Source organism: Oncorhynchus gorbuscha, linkage group LG24 (assembly GCF_021184085.1).
Source record: "Oncorhynchus gorbuscha isolate QuinsamMale2020 ecotype Even-year linkage group LG24, OgorEven_v1.0, whole genome shotgun sequence".
In the NCBI taxonomy this organism is placed as follows: domain Eukaryota; kingdom Metazoa; phylum Chordata; class Actinopteri; order Salmoniformes; family Salmonidae; genus Oncorhynchus; species Oncorhynchus gorbuscha.
Window position 1 is genome coordinate 48,938,919 of NC_060196.1, and position 22,267 is coordinate 48,961,185.

The following is a 22,267-nucleotide window of genomic DNA, read 5'->3' on the forward strand; positions in this document are numbered from 1 at the left end:
CGCGCTGGGCAGACTGGGAGCACTGGCCGCGCTGGGCAGACTGGGAGCACCTGCCGCGCTGGGCAGACTGGGAGCACTGGCCGCGCTGGGCAGACTGGGAGCACTGGCCGCGCTGGGCAGACTGGGAGCATTGGCCGCGCTGGGCCGACTGGGAGCACTGGCCGCGCTGCGCAGACTGGGAGCACTGGCCGCGCTGGGCAGACTGGGAGCACTGGCCGCGCTGAGCCGACTGGGAGCACTGGCGGCGCTGGGCAGACTGGAGACTCCGGCAGCGCAGGAGAGGAGAAAAGCGCTGGCTGCGCTGAACAGGCGAGGCGCACTGGAGGCCTGGTGCGTGGTGCTGGAACTGGTGGTACTGGATCGAGGACACGCACAGGAAGCCTGGTGCGGGGAGCTGCGACCGGAGGACTGGTGTGTAGAGGTGGCTCTGGATAGACCGGACCGTGCAGGCGCACTGGAGCTCTTGAGCACCGAGCCTGCCCATGCTTACCTGGCTCGATGCCCACTCTAGCCCGGCCAATAGGAAGGGCTGGTATGTGCTGCACCTGGCTCTGCACCCGCACTGGAAACACCGTGCGCTCCATAGCATAACACGGTGCTTGCCCGGTCTCTCTAGCCCAACGGTGAGCACAGGGAGTTTGCGCAGGTCTCCTACCTGGCATAACTATTCTCCCTTCTAGCCCCCCCAAGATTTTTTTTGGGCTGCTTTTCCTGCTTCCAACCGCGTCGCCGTGCTGCCTCCTCATACCTGCGCCTCTCCTCTTTAGTCGTGTCTATGTCTTCCTTGGGACGGCGATATTCTCCCGGCTGCGCCCAGGGTCCTTTACCGTCTAATTCCTCCTCCCATGTCCAATTCTCCAAGTGGTGCAGCCTCTCCCACTGCAACTGCTCTTCACGATTAACAGGGAGAGTAGGCTCAGGTCTGACTCCTGACTCAGCCACTCTCTCTCTGCGCTCTCCCCCGTTACTTTCGGTTTTCGCTCTGCGTCGCCGTGTTTTCCTTTTTGACTCCATTAGCCTGTAGCCCTCTTCGCACTGCTGAAGCGAATCCCAGGCGGGCGCCTGCACTCTCTCTGGGTCGGCTGCCCACCTGTCGATTTCTTCCCACGTCGTATACTCCATGCCTTTACCTTCCATAACGTCCTCCTTTAGCTCCTGCCAGTTCACACGCTGCTCGGTCCGTTTATGGTGGTGGGTGTTTCTGTAACGACATTCGTCTGTTGTAAGAAGAGAGTCAGACCGAAATGCAGCGCGTAGGTTACTCATGACTTTAATAAATGAAAACGGCACATGAAATAACTGAAATACGAAAACAACAAACGAAACGTGAAACTAATTACAGCCTATCTGGTGACTACTACACAGAGACAGGTACAAACACCCACAAAATACAAAGCGAACTCAGGCTACCTAAATACGGTTCCCAATCAGAGACAACGATAAGCACCTGACTCCAATTGAGAATCGCCTCAGGCAGCCAAGCCTATACAACACCCCTAATTAGCCGTGATCCCAAATACTACAAACCCCAATACGAAAAACAACATATAAACCCATGTCACACCCTGGCCTACCCAAACAATTAACAAAAACACAAAATACAATGACCAAGGCGTGACATGAACAGAGCAATATCAAATCAAATGTATTTATATAGCCCATCTTACATCAGCTGATATCTCAAAGTGTTGTACAGAAACCCAGCCTAAAACCCCAAACAGCAAGCAATGCATGTGTAAAAGCACGGTGGCTAGGAAAAACTCCGTAGAAAGGCCAAAACTTAGAGACCTAGAGAGGAACCAGGTAATGATGGGTGGCCACTCCTCTTCGGGCTTCAATACTCAATCATGAGGCATCAAAGCCAAGGGAACGGAATAATATTAAGAAATTCTATAGTTGGAAGGAAAGTAGTGTGGAAACCTACCCCCAAAAAATTAGGCAACAACAAATTCAATCATTTTAGACAACTTCCTGGACAAAATGTTTCACTGTAATAGTGAAGGTGTAAACTTGGCAGAAGAAAATCTAAACAATGTATTTTGTACTTAAATACAATATATTTTGTATTTATATACTTAGAATCAACTATTAAAGACTACCAGAACCCACTGGATCCCGAATTACATTGAATGAACTACCAGGACAAAATACAAACCCTCAAACTCAAAAAGGCCTATGGGTTTGATGGTATCCTAAATTAAATGATAAAATATACAGACAAATCATCTGCATTATCAATAACAGCAGACGTGTACATTTCCTCAGTGAAAACAATGTACTTACCAAATTACGACAGACCACGTATTCACCCTGTACACCCTAATTGACAAACAAACAAGCCAAAACAAAGGCAAAGTCTTGTCATGCTTTGTTGATTTCAAAAAAGCTTTGGCATGAGGGTCTGCTATACAAATTGATAGAAAGTGGTGTTGGGGGGAAAAAACGACATTATAAAATCAATGTACACAAACAACAAGTGTGTGGTTAAAATTGGCAAAAAAAACATTTATTTCCACAGGACTGTGGGCTGAGACAGGGACACAGCTTAAGTCCCACCCTCTTCAACATACAGTGCATTCAGAAAGTATTCAGACCCCTTCAGCCTTATTCTAAAATTGTTTAAATGTTTTTTTCCCCTCATCAATCTACACACTCTACCCCATAATGACAATGCAAAAACAGGTTTTTAGACATTTTAGCAAATTAATTAAAACTAAAAAACGGAAATATCACATTTACATAAGTATTCAGACCCTTTACTCAATACTTTGTTGATGCACTTTTGGCAGTGATTATAGCCTCGAGTCTTCTTGGGTATGATGCTACAAGCTTGCCACACCTGTATTTGGGTAGTTTCTCCCATTTTTCTCTACAGATCCTCTCAAGCTCTGTCAGGTTGGATGGGGAGCATCGCTGCACAGCTATTTTCAGGTCTCTCCAGAGATGTTTGATCGGGTTCAAGTCCGGGCTCTGGCTGGGCCACTGTTACTGTAATTGAATTATACCAATGTGTTTTCATTAATTGAATTCTCTTAATCTATTTTATGAGCATTTGTAAGATTGTTGTTTACATAAAATAGACGGAGACCAGTCTTATCAATAATAGGTAACACAATTTATTCTCGGAGCGCACTGCCATGTTACCATGAGCAACAGTTTATATACAATAACATGATGTCCTTTCATTGCTTAACAGAATCCCCTCCTCTCGACCTGGACAAAGGGAACTTTAAAAGTTCATTGTTCATAGCACATACACAGAACACACAACACAACTGAATTTACTTTTGACCCCTCAACATTATCGATCACCACTTAGCTGACAGTTCTAATTAACAGAAAACCTAGGAATGCACTCACTGTCTTATCTAAAACACCCCAGAGCTAAGTTTGGTCGGTTCAACCATAGGTTAACTACCTTATCTGCTTCCTTAATCCATAACCCATTCGTTTCTACCTAGTTGGAATGGTGTTCATTAACTTTAATTACTCCTTGTCCGTGTCACACAATCCCTTCTTATGAACTCATATTTGTTAATCAGATATAATAAAACAGAGTATAAGTTTACTTAGTTACAGTTCCATTTAAAATGATTTGTTCAGTCATTTAATCATAATTTTCCTAACAATCCACCCTAAAAATGACTTAACAACTCATACCATCATTAAACACGGCATGGAAATATCAATGATATAATAGAAGAAGACAACCCCATACATGTATGTACACAATCGACTTCAATGACTGTTCTAACCTACATCAGAATCTTAACTCTACTTATCAGGATTTTCCATTACAATCTTCATGAAAAAACAGTCTATATATTGAAACAAGAAAACATCTAAATTCCCTAAACATCAAATATGGTCTCCTCGCGAGTGAAAGGATCCGGATTCTTCTATTACATCCGGAGCCATGTATTTTGTATTCCACTGGTCAGAGCTTAGGATTGGTCCATATATATCACCATCTGAAGTGTCATTGATTTCTCCAGAATCCTGGAAATTATAACTTTCATACACGCAATCAAAACACATCCGCAAAAAACTAACACAGTCACGCAGGTGAAGGTAGCCCATAACACAGTAATCATAACATTTTTCCATCTTCTAAACACACTGTCAACTCAATTAGTCAGAGAAGTATCCACCCCTGACTTCACTACCAACTCGTGAGCTAGGGTGTGTAAACCAGCCAAGGCCTTGTTCACTGATCCATCCGGAGCTGTATCATCGGGGTCCAAACTACCTCCATACACTCCCACCCTTTTCAGCCAGCAAACATATCCAAGACTATTCTATTCTGCCAAGCCATTCATTACATCTCTGATATAATTCAAATCAAATTTATTTATATAGCCCTTCGTACATCAGCTGATATCTCAAAGTGCTGTACAGAAATATAATTGGTGAAGCGCTGTGGATTTTTAATAGATATAATAGATCCAATCCACATTCTCGTTGAGAGTGGACCACCAAAAAATACTTGACTCTAATCCTGCCAGGATCTAATCTATAGCTTTGATCTCATCTGCCACCCTTGGAACCACAATGTTATTAATACAAACCCCATCATCAAAAGACCCAGTCGGAGTACTTCTTTTCTCCCGTTTAGTCAACATCATGTCATGGTGTTGAATGAGTGTGAAGGGCATTCTCAAATGTACGCGTGCACATACCCCTGTCCAATTAGCCAGTAATACTCGGCCATAACATCATTCCCCCACACAACCAACCACCAGATGTGAGCCCTGGGCCTCCTTATCTTACTGAAATCCCCAGATCTCAACCAGCCTGCCAAATCACTCATTTGTCGCATCAGAAGTAGCATTATTCGTCCTATTGCAGGTACTGATTTCCCCCACATATTTCCCAGAAGTACTATACCGAATCAAACAGTCAAACAGTCTCCCCTTGCCACTGTGAAAGGAGGAGGCTTAGATTTCAGAGGAACATGTGGATATAAATAGTTCAAATCCATACAACTGTTATTTTCTGGCTTTCCTGCTTCCATGAATAGCTTTACCATACAGGCCATTCCCTTAGGTGAATTAATTCCATTTAATGGAAAAGGGATGGTTTTCAACTGAGGTTTGCTGTGGCACAAGCATAGCATTCTTCTTTAGCTATTGATCTGGCCGTATATTGAATCCACTCTAACCAGAGGTTAGAATCCTCATAAACAGTTTCCCTTTCCTTAAGGTCTTTCATCTGAACTATCCACACCGGCTCCACAGGCAGTATCTGCTTTGTCAGGGGGACTCTGCTTGTATTCTGCTGACTATAGAGCAATTAGCTGCTCTTACTTTTTCTACCTTGAATGCACTAGATTATCAACTGAAACCCTTACTTTCACTACACCCCATCTTCTTCCATATTGGGTATGTAGATTTATTTAGCCCTCTCACATGATCATCTGATGCTTCTGTCACCAACCAAGGAAGGCCTACAGCAGCACCTAGATCTTCTGCACAGATTCTGTCAGACCTGGGCCCTGACAGTAAATCTCAGTAAGACAAAAATAATGGTGTTCCCAAAAAGGTCCAGTTGCCAGGACCACAAATACAAATTCCATCTAGACACCGTTACCCTAGAGCACATAAAAAACTATACATACCTCGGCCTAAACAACGACACAGGTACCTTCCACAAAGCTGTGAACGATCTGAGAGACAAGAAGGGCCTTCTACACCATCAAAAGGAACATAAAATTTGACATACCAATTAGGATCTGGCTAAAAATACTTGAATCAGTCTTAGAGCCCATTGCCCTTTATGGTTGTGAGGTCTGGGGTCCGTTCACCAACCAAGAATTCACAAAATGGGACAAACCCCAAATTGAGACTCTGCATGCATAATTCTGCAAAAATCTCCTCCGTGTACAACGTAAAACACCAAATAATGCATGCAGAGCAGAATTAGGCCGATACCCGCTAATTATCAAAATCCAGAAAAGAGCCGTTAAATTCTACAACCACTTAAAAGGAAGTGATTCCCAAACCTTCCATAACAGAACCATCACCTACAGAGAGATGAACCTGGAGAAGTGTCCCCTAAGCAAGCTGGTCCTGGTGCTCTGTTCACAAACAGCCCCAGGACAACAACACAATTAGACCCAACCAAATCACGAGAAAACAAAAAGATAATTACTTGACATATTGTGACTGACCCACTGTGACTGACCCACTGTGACTGACCCAAATTTAAGGAAAGCTTTGACTATGTACAGACTCAGTGAGAATAGTCTTGCTATTGAGAAAGGCCACAGTAGGCAGAGCTGGCTCTCAAGAGAAGACAGGCGATGTGCATACTGCCCACAAAATGAGGTGGAAATTGAGCTGCACTTCCCAACCTCCGGCCAAATGTATGAACATATTAGAGACACATATTGACCTGAGATTACACAGACCCACAAAGAGTTCGAAAACAAATCAAATTTTGATAAACTCCCATGTCTGTTGGGTGAAATACCATATTTTTCCATCACAGCAGCAACATGTGTGACCTGTTACTATAAGAAAAGGGCAACAAGTGAAGAACAAACACCACTGTAAATACAATCCACATTTATATTTATTTTCCCTTTTGTACTTTAACTATTTGCTCATCGTTACAACACTGTATATAGACGTAATGACATTTAAAATGTCTTTATTATTTTGGAAATTTGTGAGTGTAATGTTTACCGTTCACTTTTGTTTATTATCTATTTCACTTGCCTTGGCAACGTAAACATATGTTTCCCATGCGGCGAGCAAGACTGAAGTGAAGTACTTCTAAACCTCCAGCAGAGTGCATCACTATTCCGTCTCAGTGAGCCCCAGTCAATCCAGACATTTCAAGAGTCCAGACTCTACACGTCACTGACTGCAAAAACAAAAGGAATGTTTTCAGACCAGCAATCCAGGCATAGTACCCTGAATATCACCCAAAACCAACACCATTAATCACATCTGTACAAACAGAGGATACTAACATTGATTACTGTGAAGAGTACATTGAGTACCCAGAGTTGAGAAGAACAGGTCACACCCTTGTTGGGTGTAGTGGGGAAGGGAGTGTGTCTAGCCATGTCATGACCCTGGACCGTGAGTGTGTTTTCGGTGTGTGTGTGTTTTCAGAGTGTGTGTGTGTGTGTGTACATGTTTAAGTGTGTATGGTGTAAAAACTTCTACAGCTGCACCATTGAGATCATCCTGACTGGTTGCATCACCACCTGGTATGGCAACTGCTTGGCATCTGACTATAAGGCACTACAGAGGGTAGTGCGTACGGCCCAGTACATCACTCGGGCCAAGCTTCCTGCAATCCAGGACCTAATATAATAGGCGGTGTCAGAGAAAAGCCCATACAATTGTCAGAGACTCCAGTCACCCAGGTCATACACTGTTTCCTCTGCTACCACACGGCAAGCGGTAGCGGAACGCCAAGTCTGGGACCAAAAGGCTCCTTAACAGCTTCTACCCCCAAGCCATAAGACTGCTGAACAATTAATCAAATGGCCACGGGACTGTTATAATGACCCCGCCACCACCCCCCACCCCCCACCCATTTGTATTGTACAATGCTGCTACTTGCTGTTTATTATCTATGCATAGTCACTTCACCCCTACCTACATGTACAAATGACCTCAACTAACCTGTACCCCCGCACACCGACTCGGTACCCCCTTTATATGGCCTTGTTATTGTTATGTTATTGTGTTACTTTTTATTTTTTACTTTAGTTTATTTGGTAAATATTTTCTTAACTCTTCTTGAACTGCACTGTTGGTTAAGGGCTTGTAAGTAAGCATTTCACGGTTAGGTTTACACTTGTTGTATTCTGGCGCATGTGACAAATAAGTTAGATTTTTATTAGATTTTTATTTGTGCATGAGTTCACGTATGTGTGTTAGGGGCTTTTGGTTACAAGCACTTGCCCTCTTCCTACTTACAGCACTGCATGGCTTCTAGAGGGGGAGGAATGCAGGAACATTCCTGAGGAGGATGCGTGGGTCGAGCTCTCTGTGTGTGTGCGCCAGCGCGCGTTTGAGTGTGCAGAGTCTACATCCTTGTATGTCTGTTTGTGTGGTGGTCTGGGAATTTAGATGTTTCTCTTTTGGCAGGAGGGTGGATCATACGGAAATGTTCTTCTGTGTGCAGATGGAAATGTATGGTTCTTTAATTGGGTGAATGACTTGTGAGTTCCATTTAGATCCTATTAGATCAACTAAAGGTCAAGGGGTCAACAACCTGTTCTGTGCCATGTCAATTGGCAGTAGGGGGAGGGACTAAATACATTCTGTACAACTTCTGTGCTGATTTTTAACCGTTCGACTGAAAGGTCTCTCTCTGTCCTCTTTCTCACATTCTCCTCTTTCATTTTCCTGGTAGATCCTCTTACCTCTCGCCCCCTCTTTGTCACTTAGTCTGTCTTTCTCTCTCCTTTACTCTACGCTCTCTTCACCTCTCTCCCCTTCTCTCCCTTCCCCCTCATTCCTTTTCATCCTCTCCTTCACTCTATCTCTTTCCCTGCTTCTCTCTCTCCAGGTATGTCCTCCTATGTAATCAGGTGTAGGGTGACGTTTCTCTTAGATGCTGATCTTGGGCGGGTTTTTCATTATTCCCACGAATGGTTCATGTTAGGATTTGGTGAGGGAAAGCTGATCCTAGGGAAGACTTCACCCTTGAGCCACCAGAGCCCTGTGGACTCCATCATTACCCAGGGGCCTCAGGGAGACTGATGTCTCTGCCCTGTCATCCGGACCAGGGGGAGCCTTTAGAGGTGGACACAGTGCTTTCATCCTGAGGGGGACACCCAGATCCTACCACCCAATGTAATTACAGAGAAAACTAATGCTAAAGACTGAACTAACTGTCAACAGTACCCAACACCTACAGACACATGCAAAGACCGAACTAATTCTGTCAACACTGCCCAACAGTAACAGACAGGCATGCCAAGACAGAACTAACTCTGTCAATACTACCCAACACTAACAGACAGGCATTCCAAGACAGAGAGATGACATAAGTAGAGACACATACAGAGAGTCAAGATAGAGACAGACATGATGACTATGTAGACCCTTTTCTATTGTTGTCCTGTTATCAACACACTGTGGCCCATTTCAACACTTCTCCAAATGCACCTTCACACTGTAGCATTACAGTAGGCTGTATGGTTCTTATATAAAATATGATGAAACTAAAAGTCTACAAAGGGAGGGAAGAGGTGACTTTGGGCGGTGTGGAGCCAGGCACCCTGTTTCCAACAGCGGCGAAGAAAACAGCCACAGTGGCTGCCAAGAATCAATGTGAAAACTGGAGAGATCGAGTCTGCAGCCGCTGGCATCACAGTCAAACAGCCAGTCATGGGACCGCGAGGCTGTTGGCCAGCTGGCCCGGGGAATAACTCTGATGTCTGACCGGGGAGTGATGCTGCCTCGAGCTCTCAGCGAGGAGGGGCGCAGTACTCGCATACATACATAAACTATGGGCTCGATTCAATCCGTAGCGCTGGAAATCTGCTCCGTAGCGCTGGAAATCAGCTCCGTAGCAGTGGAAATCAGCTCCATAGCGCGATATAGCAGACATATACAGTGTTAAACTATGAATGTCGTCTCCGAACGCGGGAATACGTGACATTTCTATCACACTGTAGCTCAGGTCATCAGAACTACGGATTGAATCGAGGCCTATATTGATGACAGTCTGTTCTCCGTTTATGTTGCCCCTTCTTTTAGAAGTTGACATCAGATATAATGATGGCAAAATATTTTATTATGACAGATATATAGAATTTTAGCCATATTTGAATGATTGAATGTGTTTTTGTTCTTTGTCTATATTTTCTATTCACTTATAGGGCTATAGGCCTGGATATTGATTTCCTAAACTGTTATTGTCAGTTAGTCATTACGGTGATAGAGCAAGCAAGTGGTTTGAACAGGTGTGGCCTTCAAATCCGCTAGTCTTGCAGGGGTTAAATCTCGCGTTAGGACCACAGGGGCGCGGTGGAAGGACATATTTTACGCACTTCACTCCAACAGCAATGAGTATCATGGAACAAGGGACATAACTGGAAACCACATTTGTCGGAGGTGAAACGAAGCGCTAACGTGTTCAGAGCTGCAGTTTTTGGAAGGACACCGTGGAAGAATTATGGACAAAAACTAAAGAACAACATCTATGCGTAATTCCATTTGGTCATGATTACGGACTATCCATTGCAAGCCTAAAACGTTATGGTTAAAAAGTTGTAGCCAAAAGGTGCAGTATCTGACCATGTTGTCCCCAGTCAAATTTGATGAGGGAAATAAGATTCAGCCCTGACTTCTCTATGTGAACCCGTCGCTCTCCTCTCTCTCTCCCGCTCACTATGCGGCTTTGGAGCAGACCCAGACCATGCCGCCGGGTGATGCTCTGTCTCTGGTTACTTATCCTCGCTCTATCCGTGGCCACGCTGGCCCTCATGGACCTGGTCTTTCGGGATCAGACCCAAACACCGCCCAACTCGCCCCGCCGTCCCTTCCAGCGGCTCTCTGGTCCACCGGACCTGGAGGTGATCGTGGATTCCTGGGACCGTCTCAAACAGGAGCATAATCTCGGTCTCGCGCCGCTGAGCTCCCTGCAGGAGGACCAGCTTCTCTTCGTGCCCTCAACCCAGGTGAGGAACCCAGCTCCGCCGCCGAGGAAGGGGAATTACCGGATGGTTATATCAAGCGCCAAGAAGGAATCAGCGGTCCCGGTGCTACCGACGCACGGGAATATGGGGAGACCGGTGCGGCTGAAGGTGGAGGGGCTAGAAAGGGACATGGAGAAGTCTGCTCTGCAGAAATACGGCTTCAATGAGCTGGTGAGCGAACGGATCTCACTGCATCGCAGATTGCCCGAGGCTCGCCATCCTTCGTAAGTGTCCTGCATGTTCCCAAGGAGCGCACCACGCCAAAAAAGGGCTCTTCAACAACGTATCTCAAATAACTAGATAGACTCGACAAGAGCTATCAATGACAAATATGTAGTCTAATTTCAAGATCTCACTAACTACGAAATATGGTATATTGTTTAGTAAAGCTAATGGGTTCGTGCGTAATTACTCGTGCGTCTATACCCCTGTCAATCAATGGGAATGCTTTGACAGGTGCCTCGTTGAGCGCTACAGTGAGTCGCTGCCGTCCGCGAGCGTGGTGATATGTTTCCATGACGAGGCTTGGTCCACGCTCCTCCGCACCGTGCACAGCGTGCTCGACACAGCGCCCAAGGAGTACCTGCGCGAGGTCCTGCTCGTGGACGACCTCAGTCAGCATGGTGCGTGTAGAAGACAGTACTCAAACAATTGGCACGAGTTGTATCTAATTAGTCTAAAGTACCACTACAACATCACTGCATATCTGACGAAACTTGTTCACTCTATTCCCACCATATTCAACTATTTTATAGTGCAGATTCTGAATAGACCCCTAGCCCCCAAATGTCCCAACCCCGTTTGCACTTGTCTGAAAGGATAGGTCTTAGGAAATGACCAAACTTCCACCTGTAATCCGAGTTGTGCTATGCCCATGTTATTACTGTACACATCCATCCCTGGGGTTCATTTGGAATTGGGCATACAGTACCAGTCAAAAGTTTGGACACCACTACTCATTCAAGGGTTTTTCTTTATATTTACTATTTTCTACATTGTAGAATAATAGTGAAGACATCAAAACTATGAAACAACACATATGGAATCATGTATAAACCAAAAAAAGTGTTAAACAAATCCAAATATATTTTATATTTGAGATTCTTCAAAGTCGCCACCCTTTTCCTTGATGACAGCTTTGCACACTCTTGGCATTCTCTCAACCAGCTTCATGAGGTAGTCACCTGGAATGCATTTCAATTAACACGTGCCTTGTTAAATGTTAATTTGTGGAATTTCTTTCCTTAATGTATTTGAGCCAATCAGTTGTGTTGTGACAAGTTAGGGGTAGTATACAGAAGATAGCCCTATTTGGTAAAATACCAAGTCCATATTATCGCAAGAACAGCTCAAATAAGCAAAGAGAAACAACAGTATATCATTACTTTAAGACATGAAGGTCATTCAATCTGGAAAACGTGAAGAAAAAAAATGTCAAGAAGTGCAGTCACAAAAAACATTAAGCGCTATGATGAAACTGGTTCTCATGAGGACCGCCACAGGAAAGGAAGAGCCAGAGTTACCTCTTCTGCAGAGGATACGTTCATTAGAGTTACCAGCCTAAAGAAATTGCAGCCCAAATAAATACTTCACAGCGTTCAACAGACACATCTCAAAATCAACTGTTCAGAGGAGACTGCGTGAATCAGGCCTTCATGGTCAAATTGTTGCAAAGAAATCACTACTAAAGGACACCAATAAGAAGAAGAGACTTGCTTGGGCCAAGAAACACGAGCAATAGACATTAGACCGGTGGAAATCTGTCCTTTTGGTTTGATGAGTCCAAATGTGAGATTTTTGGTTCCAACTGCCGTGTCTTTGTGAGACGCAGAGTAGGTGAGCGGATGATTTCTGCATGTGTGGTTCCCACCATGAAGCATGGAGGAGGTGTGATGGTGTGGGGGTGCTTTGCTGGTGACACTGTCAGTGATTTATTTAGAATTCAAGGCACACTTAATTAACCAGCATGGCTACAACAGCATTCTGCAGCAATACACCATCCCATCTGGTTTGCGTTAGTGGGACTATCATTTGTTTTTCAACAGGAAAATGGCTACTTTGAAGTATAAAGAAGGTTACAGAAATATTGTTTGGATTTGTTTAACACCTTTTTGGTTACTACATGACTCCATATGTGTTATTTCATAGTTTTGATGTCTTCGCTATTATTCTACAATGTAGATAATAGTAAGAATAAAGAAAAACCCTGGAATGAGTAGGTGTTTCCAAACTTTTGACTGGTACTGTGTGTGTCTGACCCTGACCCTGTCTCACCTATCTGTAGGTCACCTGAAGAGTGTGCTGAGTGAGTATGTGTTGCTGCTGGAAGGGGTGCATCTGGTCCGCAGCACGTGGCGTCTGGGCGTGGCAGGGTGTCGCTCTCTGGGTGCAGCCAGAGCTGTGGGGGAGGTACTGGTCTTCATGGACTCACACTGCGAGTGCCACAGGGGCTGGTTGGAACCACTATTGGAGCGAGTGGCACAGGACAGGTACACGCATAAACACACACACACACAAAATGGCATAATGTATGTCTGTGTTTGTGTGAATCTGTCTCTGTGTATTATATCTAATCCTTAATTGCCTCCGGACCATGGTAGCTTACTTGCTGAGCTGTATCCAGCAGGGTAGCAGCCATTTAGACTAGGATTAAACAGGGTCCTTATATTGCTGCCTGGCACTACTCCATCTCTCTCTCTCTCTCTCTCTCTCTCTCTCTCTCTCTCTCCCTCAAACCTCTTTATTCCCTTCTTGAATCCCTGCTCTTCTTCTGTGATGTTTTATGAAATTATAGGTTATCATCGACCAATAATCTGTCTGCAGATTTACATCCATGTAATAAAATCTTAGGTTTTTAATCTTCATTGCGATGTTTCTGATCTAGTTCTAGAAGTTATATGAGTTTCCTCTGTGCCCAGTGTCTATCTCCTCCCATCTCCAGGACCAGAGTGGTGTCCCCCATCATAGACGTGATAGACTGGCAGACATTCCAGTACAACGCCACCCAGTGGCCACATAGGGGAGTGTTTGACTGGAGACTGGACTTCAACTGGGAAACCCTGTCCCAACAGGAAAACCAGGATTCACCAGTGGAGCCTGTCCAGTAAATATAGTCTGACCTCTGGAATTACTACAATCAAATACAGAGATTACAGACATGTCCAGCTCAAAATCGACCCCTAGTAGTACCTATCCCTGTCTAATCTTTTGATATTTCCTCTCCTTTCATTGTCCTATAGGAGTCCGGCGTTGGTGGGCGTGGTCTTAGCAATTGACAGACACTTCTTCCAGAGCGTGGGAGGTTATGATCCAGGCATGCTGTTCTGGGGGGCGGAGCAGATGGAGTTGTCCATCAGGGTAAAGAAGGGAGGTTATTTATTTAATTTCACCTTTATTTAACCAGGTAGGCTAGTTGAGAACAAGTTCTCATTTACAACTGCGACCTGGCCAAGATAAAGCAAAGCAGTGCGACACAAACAACAACACAGAGTTACACATGAAATAAACAAACATACAGTCAATAACACAATAGAAAAAGGACCTCTACACCAGGTGGTGTCAGAGGAAGGCCCTAAAAATTGTCAAAGACCCCAGCCACTCCAGTCATAGACTGTTCTCTCTACTACTGCATGGCAAGCGTTACCGGAGTGCCAAGTCTAGGACAAAAAGGCTTCAACAGTTTTTACCCCCAATCCATAAGACTCCTGAACAGGTAATCAAATGGCTACCTGGACTATTTCCATTGTGTGCCCCCCCAACCACTCTTTTTGCGCTGCTGCTACTCTCTGTTTATCATATATGAATAGTCAATTTAACTATACATTCAAGTACATACTGTGGGGCAAAAAAGTATGTAGTCAGCCACCAATTGTGCAAGTTCTCCCACTTAAAAAGATGAAAGAGGCCTGTAATTTCCATCATAGGTTCACTTCAACTATGACAGACTAAATGAGAAGAAGAAAATCCAGAAAATCACATTGTAGGATTTTTAATGAATTTATTTGCAAATTATGGTGGAAAATAAGTATTTGGTCACCTAAAAAACAAGCAAGATTTCTGGCTCTCACAGACCTGTAACTTCTTCTTTAAGAGGCTCCTCTGTGGATCCTCTGTCCTCCACTCGTTACCTGTATTAATGGCACCTGTTTGAACTTGTTATCACAATAAAAGACACCAGTCCACAACCTCAAACAGTCACACTCCAAACTCCACTATGGCCAAGACCAAAGAGCTGTCAAAGGACACCAGAAACAAAATTGTAGACCTGCACCAGGCTGGGAAGACTGAATCTGCAATAGTTAAGCAGCTTGGTTTGAAGAAATCAACTGTGGGAGCAATTATTAGGAAGTGGAAGACATACAAGACCACTGATAATCTCCCTCAATCTGGGGTTCCACGCAAGATCTCACCCCGTGGGGTCAAAATGATCACAAGAACGGTGAGCAAAAATCCCAGAACCACACGGGGGGACCTAGTGAATGACCTGCAGAGAGCTGGGACCAAAGTAACAAAGCCTACCATCAGTAACACACTACGCCGCCAGGGACTCAAATCCTGCAGTGCCAGACGTGTCCCCCTGCTTAAGCCAGTACATGTCCAGGCCAGGGCATTGAAGATGAAACGTGGCTGGGTCTTTCAGCGTGACAATTATCCCAAACACACCGCCAGGGCAACGAAGGAGTGGCTTCGTAAGTAGCATTTCAAGGTCCTGGAGTGGCCTAGCCAGTCTCCAGATCTCAACCCCATAGAAAATCTTTGGAGGGAGTTGAAAGTCCGTGTTGCTCAGCAACAGCCCCAAAACATCACTGCTCTAGAGGAGATCTGCATGGAGGAATGGGCCAAAATACCAGCAACCGTGTGTGAAAACCTTGTGAAGACTTACAGAAAACGTGTGACATCTGTCATTGCCAACAAAGGGTATATAACAAAGTATTGAGATAAACTTTTGTTATTGACCAAGTACTTATTTTCCACCATAATTTGCAAATAAATTAATAAAAAATCCTACAATGTGATTTTCTGGATTTATTTTCTCATTTTGTCTGTCATAGTTGAAGTGAACCTATGATGGAAATTACAGGCCTCTCTCATCTTTTTAAGTGGGAGAACTTGCACAATTGGTGGCTGACTAAATACTTTTTTGCCCCACTGTACTACCTCAATTGGGCCGACCAACCAGTGCTCCCGCACATTGGCTAACCGGGCTATTTGCATTGTGTCCCGCCACCCACCACCCACCACCCGCCAACCCTTCTTTTACACTACTACTACTCTCTGCTCATCATATATGCATAGTCACTTTAACCATATCTACATGTACATACTACCTCAATCAGCCTGACTAACCGGTGTCTGTATGTAGCCTCGCTAATTTTATAGCCTCGCTACTGTATGGAGGCTGTCTTTTTACTGCTGTTTTATTTCTTTACTTACTTATTGTTCACCTAATACATTTTGTGCACTATTGGTTAGAGCCTGTGAGTAAGCATTTCACTGTAAGGTTTACACCTGTTGTATTCGGCGCACATGATAAATCAACTTTGATTTGATTTGAAAAAGTCTATATACAGTGTGTGTAAATGAGGTAAGATAAGGGAGGTAAGGCAATAAATAGGCCATAGTGGCGAAATAATTACAATTTAGCAATTAAACACTGGAATGATAGATGTGCAGAAGATGAATGTGCAAGTAGAGATACTGGGGTGCAAAGGAGCAAAAATGAATAAATAAATAACAGTATGGGGATGAGGTAGTTGGATGGGCTATTTACAGATGGGCTATGTACAGGTGGAGTGATCTATGAGCTGCTCTGACAGCTGGTGCTTAAAGTTAGTGAGGGAGATATGTCTCCAGCTTCAGTGATTTGTGCAATTCGTCCCAGTCATTGGCAGCAGAGAACTGGAAAGAAAGGCTTTGGGGGTGACCAGTGAAATATACCTTCTGGAGCGCGTGCTACAGTTTGGTGCTGCTATGGTGACCAGTGAGCTGAGATAAGGCGGGCTTTACCTAGCAGAGACTTGTAGATGACCTGGAGCCAGTGGGTTTGGGGAAGAATATGAAGTGAGCGCCAGCCAACGAGAGCATACAGGTTGCAGTGGTGGGTAGTATATGGGGCTTTGGTGACAAAACGGACGGCACTGTGATAGACTGCATCCAATTTGCTGAGTAGAGTGTTGGATGCTATTTTGTAAATGACATCGCCGAAGTCTAGGATCAGCAGGATAGTCGGTTTAACGAGGGAATGTTTGGCAGCATGAGTGAAGGATGCTTTGTTGCGAAATTGGAAGCCGATTCTAGATTTAATTTTGGATTGGAGATGCTTAATGTGAGTATGGAAGGAGAGTTTACAGTCTAACCAGACACCTAGCTATTTGTAGTTGTCCACATATTCTAAGTCAGAAGCGTCCAGAGTAGTGATGCTGGACGTGCGGGCAGGTGCGGGCAGCGATCGGTTGAATAGCATGCATTTAGTTTTAGTTGCGTTTAAGAGCAGTTGGAGGCCACGGAAGGAGAGTTGTATGGCATTGAAGCTCGTCTGGAGGTTAGTTAACACAGTGTACAAAGAAGGTCCAGAAGTATACAGAATGGTGTTGTCTGCGTAGAGGTGGATCAGAGAATCACCAGCAGTAAGAGCGACATCATTGATGTATACAGAGACAGCCAGAGGTCAGGACAATAGGCCCTCAGATTTGACACACTGAACTCTGTCAGAGAAGTAGTTGGTGAACCAGGGTAGGCAGTCATTTGAGAAACCAAGGCTGTTGAGTCTGCCGATAAGAATGTGGTGATTGACAGAGTCGAAAGCCTTGGCCAGGTCAATGAATACATCTGCACACTATTGTCTCTTATCGATGGCGGTTATGATATCGTTTAGGACCTTGAGTGTGGCAGAGATGCACCCATGACCAGCTCGGAAACCAGATTGCATAGCGGAGAAGGTATGGTGGGATTTGAAATGGTCGGTGATCTGTTTGTTAACTTGGCTTTTGAAGACCTTAGAGAGGAAGGGTAGGACAGATATAGGTCTGTAGCAGTTTGGCTCTAGAGTGTCTCCCCCTTTGAAGAAGGGGTTGACCGCGGCAGCTTTCCAATCTTTGGGGATCTCAGACAATAGGAAAGAGAGGTTCAACAGGCTAGTAATAGGGGTTGCAACAATTTCGGCTGCTAGTTTTAGAAAGAGAGAGTCCAGATTGTCTAGCCCCGCTGATTTGTACGGGTCTAGATTTTGCAGCTCTTTCAGAACATCAGCTATCTGGATTTTGGTGAAGGAGAAATGGGGAGGCTTGGGCAAGTTGCTGTGGGGTGGTGCAGGGCTGTTGACCAGGGTAGGGATGGCCAGCTGTAGAAAAATGCTTAATGAAATTCTCAATTATCGTGGATTTATTGGTGGTGACAGTGTTTCCTAACCTCAGTGCTGTGGGTATCTGGGAGGAGGTGCTCTTATTCTGCATGGACTTTACAGTTTCCCAGAACTTTTTGGAGTTTGTGATACAGGATGCAAATTTCTGTTTGAAAAAGCTAGCCTTTGCTTTCCTAACTGCCTGTGTATATTGGTTCCTAACTTCCCTGAAAACTTGCATATCGCGGGGGCTATTCGATGCTAATGCAGTACGGCACAGGATGTTTTTGTGCTGGTCAAGGGCAGTCAGGTCTGGAGTGAACCAAGGGCTATATCTGATCCTGGTTGTACATTTTTTGGAATGGGGCTTATTTATGATGGTGAGGAAAGCACTTTTAAAGAATAACCAGGCATCCTCTACTGACGGAATGAGGTCAATATCCTTCCAGGAAGTGTTTTAGGGAGCGTTTGACAGTGATGAGTGGAGGTCGTTTGACCGCAGAGTGCAGGCAATGAGGCAGTGATCGCTGAGATCCTGGTTGAAGACAGCAGAGGTGTATTTGGAGGGCAGGTTGGTTAGGATGATATCTATGAGGGTGCCCGTGTTTACGGATTTGTGGTTGTACCTGGTAGGTTCATTGATAATTTATGTGAGATTGGAGGTATCGAGTTTAGATTGTAGGATGGCCGGGGTGTTAAGCATGTCCCAGTTTAGGTCACCTAATAGCACGAGATCTGAAGAAAGATGGGGGGCAATCAATTCACATATGGTATCGAGGGCACAGCTGGGCACAGAAGGTGGTCTATAGCAAGCAGCAACGGTGAGAGACATGTTTCTGGAAAGGTGGATTTTTAAAAATCCACCTTGGTTATGACCATAGAGCTATAATAAGAACTAGAGACTTCGTCCAAGATATCCGACCGTTGTAGTCAACGTAATCCACTAACATTTGCCGATTCACGGACCGTCTATATCCGGGTTGCATACGGACCAACTTCATATTCGCACGAGCACTCAGTGCCCATGGAGAACAGCTCTATGCAGTGAAGACATCATCACGCCATCCAAAAACATGCCAGACATTGGATGAATATAAAATGCCCGTTTTTTGTCCGAAAGTAGTGCACTAGTGAATAGGGTGCCGTTATGGAATTTTTTATATCCATCATGGAATGTTTAATTGGTTTGGTTTGAAATGATGAGCAAACGTAGACCTTGGGAAATAAAGAGGAATAGGATCGCAGTGGTTGATAGTGTATTTGCAGACAGGTGTCAGTGAATGTGAAGCTTTTGTGATCCTAGCAATTAAAGATTCAAACATACATCTTCATTTGAAAGACATTTTGACAATGTAGCGAAAGTAATGGAGTCTGAGTGGAGACACAACTGTCTGTGGAGCTTAGATGTGCAGATGATTCTACAAGGCTTCTGTAGATTGGGCTGCTCATCTTGGTGAAGTCATATTCCAACAAAAAAAGGTGATGGCATCTCCCTGTGTCTGTCTGTCTGTTTGTCCAGGTGTGGTTGTGTGGGGGCTCCATGGAGGTGGTCCCCTGCTCCAGAGTGGCTCACCTGGGGCGCCATCACCAGCCCTATACCCTCCCTGATCAGGACATCCTCCAGAGGAACAAGATACGCATCGCTGACACCTGGCTGGATGCCTTCAGGAAGATCTACTATAAGAGAGATACACTAGCTCACTTCATCAGGCAGGTAGGGTGTGTGTATGCGGTGTGTGCACGTGTGTGTGTGTGCGTGCATTTATATCTATAGGCGTGTATGTATCCTGTGTGTGCAAATCATTAGGATCACCTTCTTAATATTGAGTTGCACCCCCTTTTGCTCTCAGGGCATGGACTACAGGGATGTTGGCTCATATTGACTTCAATACTTCGCATAGTTGTGTCAAGCTGTCTGGATGTGCTTTGGGTGGTGGACCATTCTTGACACACACAGGAAACTGTTGAGCGTGAAAAACCCATCAGCATTGCAGTTTTTGACCCGATCAGGTCACCTGGAACCTACTACCATACCCTGTTCAAAGGCACTTAAATGTTGTCTTGCCTATTCACCCTCTGAATGGCACACACACATCTAAGTCTCAAGGCTTAAAAACCCTTCTTTAACCTGTCTCCTCCCCTTTATCTACACTGATTGAAGTGGATTTAACAGGTGACATCAATAAGGGATTATAGCTTTTACCTGGATTTACCTGGTCAGTCTGTCATGGAAAGAGCAGGAGTTCCTAATGTTTTGTACAATCAGTGCGTGTGTGTGTGTGTGTGTGTGTGTGTGTGTGTGTGTGTGTGTGTGTGTGTGTGTGTGTGTGTGTGTGTGTGTGTGTGTGTGTGTGTGTGTGTGTGTGTGTGTGTGTGTGTGTGTGTGTGTGTGTGTGTTTGCGCATGTCTGCTTCTGGCGTTGATCTCAAATTAATGTGTGTGTCCTGTTCCCTGTGCAGTCTGAGAGTCCTAACATTACAGAGCTAGTCAGACTGAAGAAGAGACTGGGCTGTCGTAACTTCCACTGGTTCCTGACTAATGTCTACCCAGACCTCTATATACCCCAGGACAGACCTTCACTCTCAGGGGAGGTAGAACTCACCCCCCCCCCCCCCACACACACACACACTTGTATAGCTATTATATCATTATCCTTATACTTTGACTAATATATTGTGTTATTCTTGTGCTGTATGTTGAACATGAATGTATCATATAACATATTGTGTCTGTATGTTTGAAGCTGTATAATGTTGGCACTGGCTATTGTGCGGATTACCCTGGAGGACGGGGTGCACAGGGCGCCACTATGGACATAGCACCCTGCAGTGGCAATGGCTACCAGGTAACCATGACAATGATGATATTGGAGACAGTGAGAGCAGATCCTAAATCAGAAGATCATGATGATGCTGATGTGGTGATGAAGACTAAAGTTTTACTCCTCTGTCTGTTCTCTCTTCAGCACTGTGAGCTGAACTCCATGGGAGAGGTGCGCTGGGGGCCAGCGGGACAGCTGTGTTTCCACGCCCAAGGCGAGAGGGTGGTACTAACACCGTGCCCCGCCCATCAGCCACCACGCAACAAACCACAGTGGAGGGTCATCAAGGTCAGTGAAGGGGCAAAAGTCATGCATGACATGACAACAGCAAACTTGTACAAAATAAATCAGCAAAAAATAATAATAGAGCTGTATGAAGTGTTACTTATTTAGGGGTTTGTAATTTGACACAGATATAATAATACATACAATTAATCATTTCTATATATTTTTCTTCAGCTGAGTGGCCAGGTGGTTCACTTGCAGACCCAGAGATGTCTGGAAGCTGTGAAGGAGGGGGATAAGCAGCAGAGGGACACAGGAGGTCACCAGAGAGGGGGCAACACTACCCAGAAGGGTCTGTTCCTGCGCCCCTGTGCCCATCACCCCCGGCAACAGTGGCACTTCGAACAGCTAGTTGTCCCTAAAGGGGCCTGAGACTGACTTGAAGTATAGTTACAGTACATTGCCTAAAGGCACATAATAAAAGCACATGTTGTAAGGAGCCAGTATCATAAGTGGGTCTCTATGGGCAAGAGGTCTAAGGCTAAATTCAATAGCAATGCTGATGTGGCTATACTGTATGTTTGTATATTCTTTGCAATGGCTTGTGGAATCAGCATCTTGCCTGCATTTAGATTTGATTTCTGTTTTAAGGACATATAATGCAAGTTCTATGGTGTGAACAAACCATAAATCACAGAGGAAATAAGCTGTATGATTTTGTACAATGCTGCACATAAAGGAATATTCTATATTATTATTATTATGAAATTGACAGATTTAGTTAGCAAATAGCCTATAATGTAGGCTTAATGGTGACAGAATCCTTTAGAATAATTTAGAAGTGCAAACAATCAAGATTGTTCATCCTGAATAAAATATTTAACAAAAGTATCAATAGTATGGTGTGTGGATGTTTCAATGTATAAATGTCTCCAAGCTCAGAAGTAACCTCGGCCTACACAATTCTGACATTTCAGATGGCAGACTGATCAATTTGCTGACTGATAGAACAGGCATTGCCACCTTTATTACCAGAAGAGTCAGCATACAATCATCTTCTGTACATATCAAGATGAGTTTGGCTCCTCATGTGACTGGTCAGAGAAACATAGTGGTTAAACCGGTTGGAGATTTCAAGGAATTCAAATGGCTTTTCCCCAGTGCAGAGGAGCTTGTGTTGAGACAGATCCCCAGACTGAGTGAAGCCTAAAAA

At 44.5% G+C, this 22,267-nt stretch overlaps 1 protein-coding gene across 1 annotated transcript; it reads left to right on the top strand.

The window, feature by feature from the left end:
* The first annotated feature begins 9,465 nt into the window (after window positions 1–9,465).
* On the top strand, window positions 9,466–21,951 carry LOC124012937 (polypeptide N-acetylgalactosaminyltransferase 15-like). The gene is made up of 10 exons (XM_046327013.1): window positions 9,466–10,893; window positions 11,126–11,292; window positions 12,954–13,158; window positions 13,611–13,772; window positions 13,909–14,026; window positions 19,528–19,722; window positions 20,468–20,599; window positions 20,752–20,853; window positions 20,974–21,117; window positions 21,289–21,951. The coding sequence occupies exons 1-10, from the start codon at window positions 10,364–10,366 to the stop codon at window positions 21,484–21,486; spliced, it is 1,953 nt and encodes a 650-aa protein (XP_046182969.1). The 5' UTR covers window positions 9,466–10,363; the 3' UTR covers window positions 21,487–21,951.
* The last annotated feature ends 316 nt before the right edge of the window (window positions 21,952–22,267 follow it).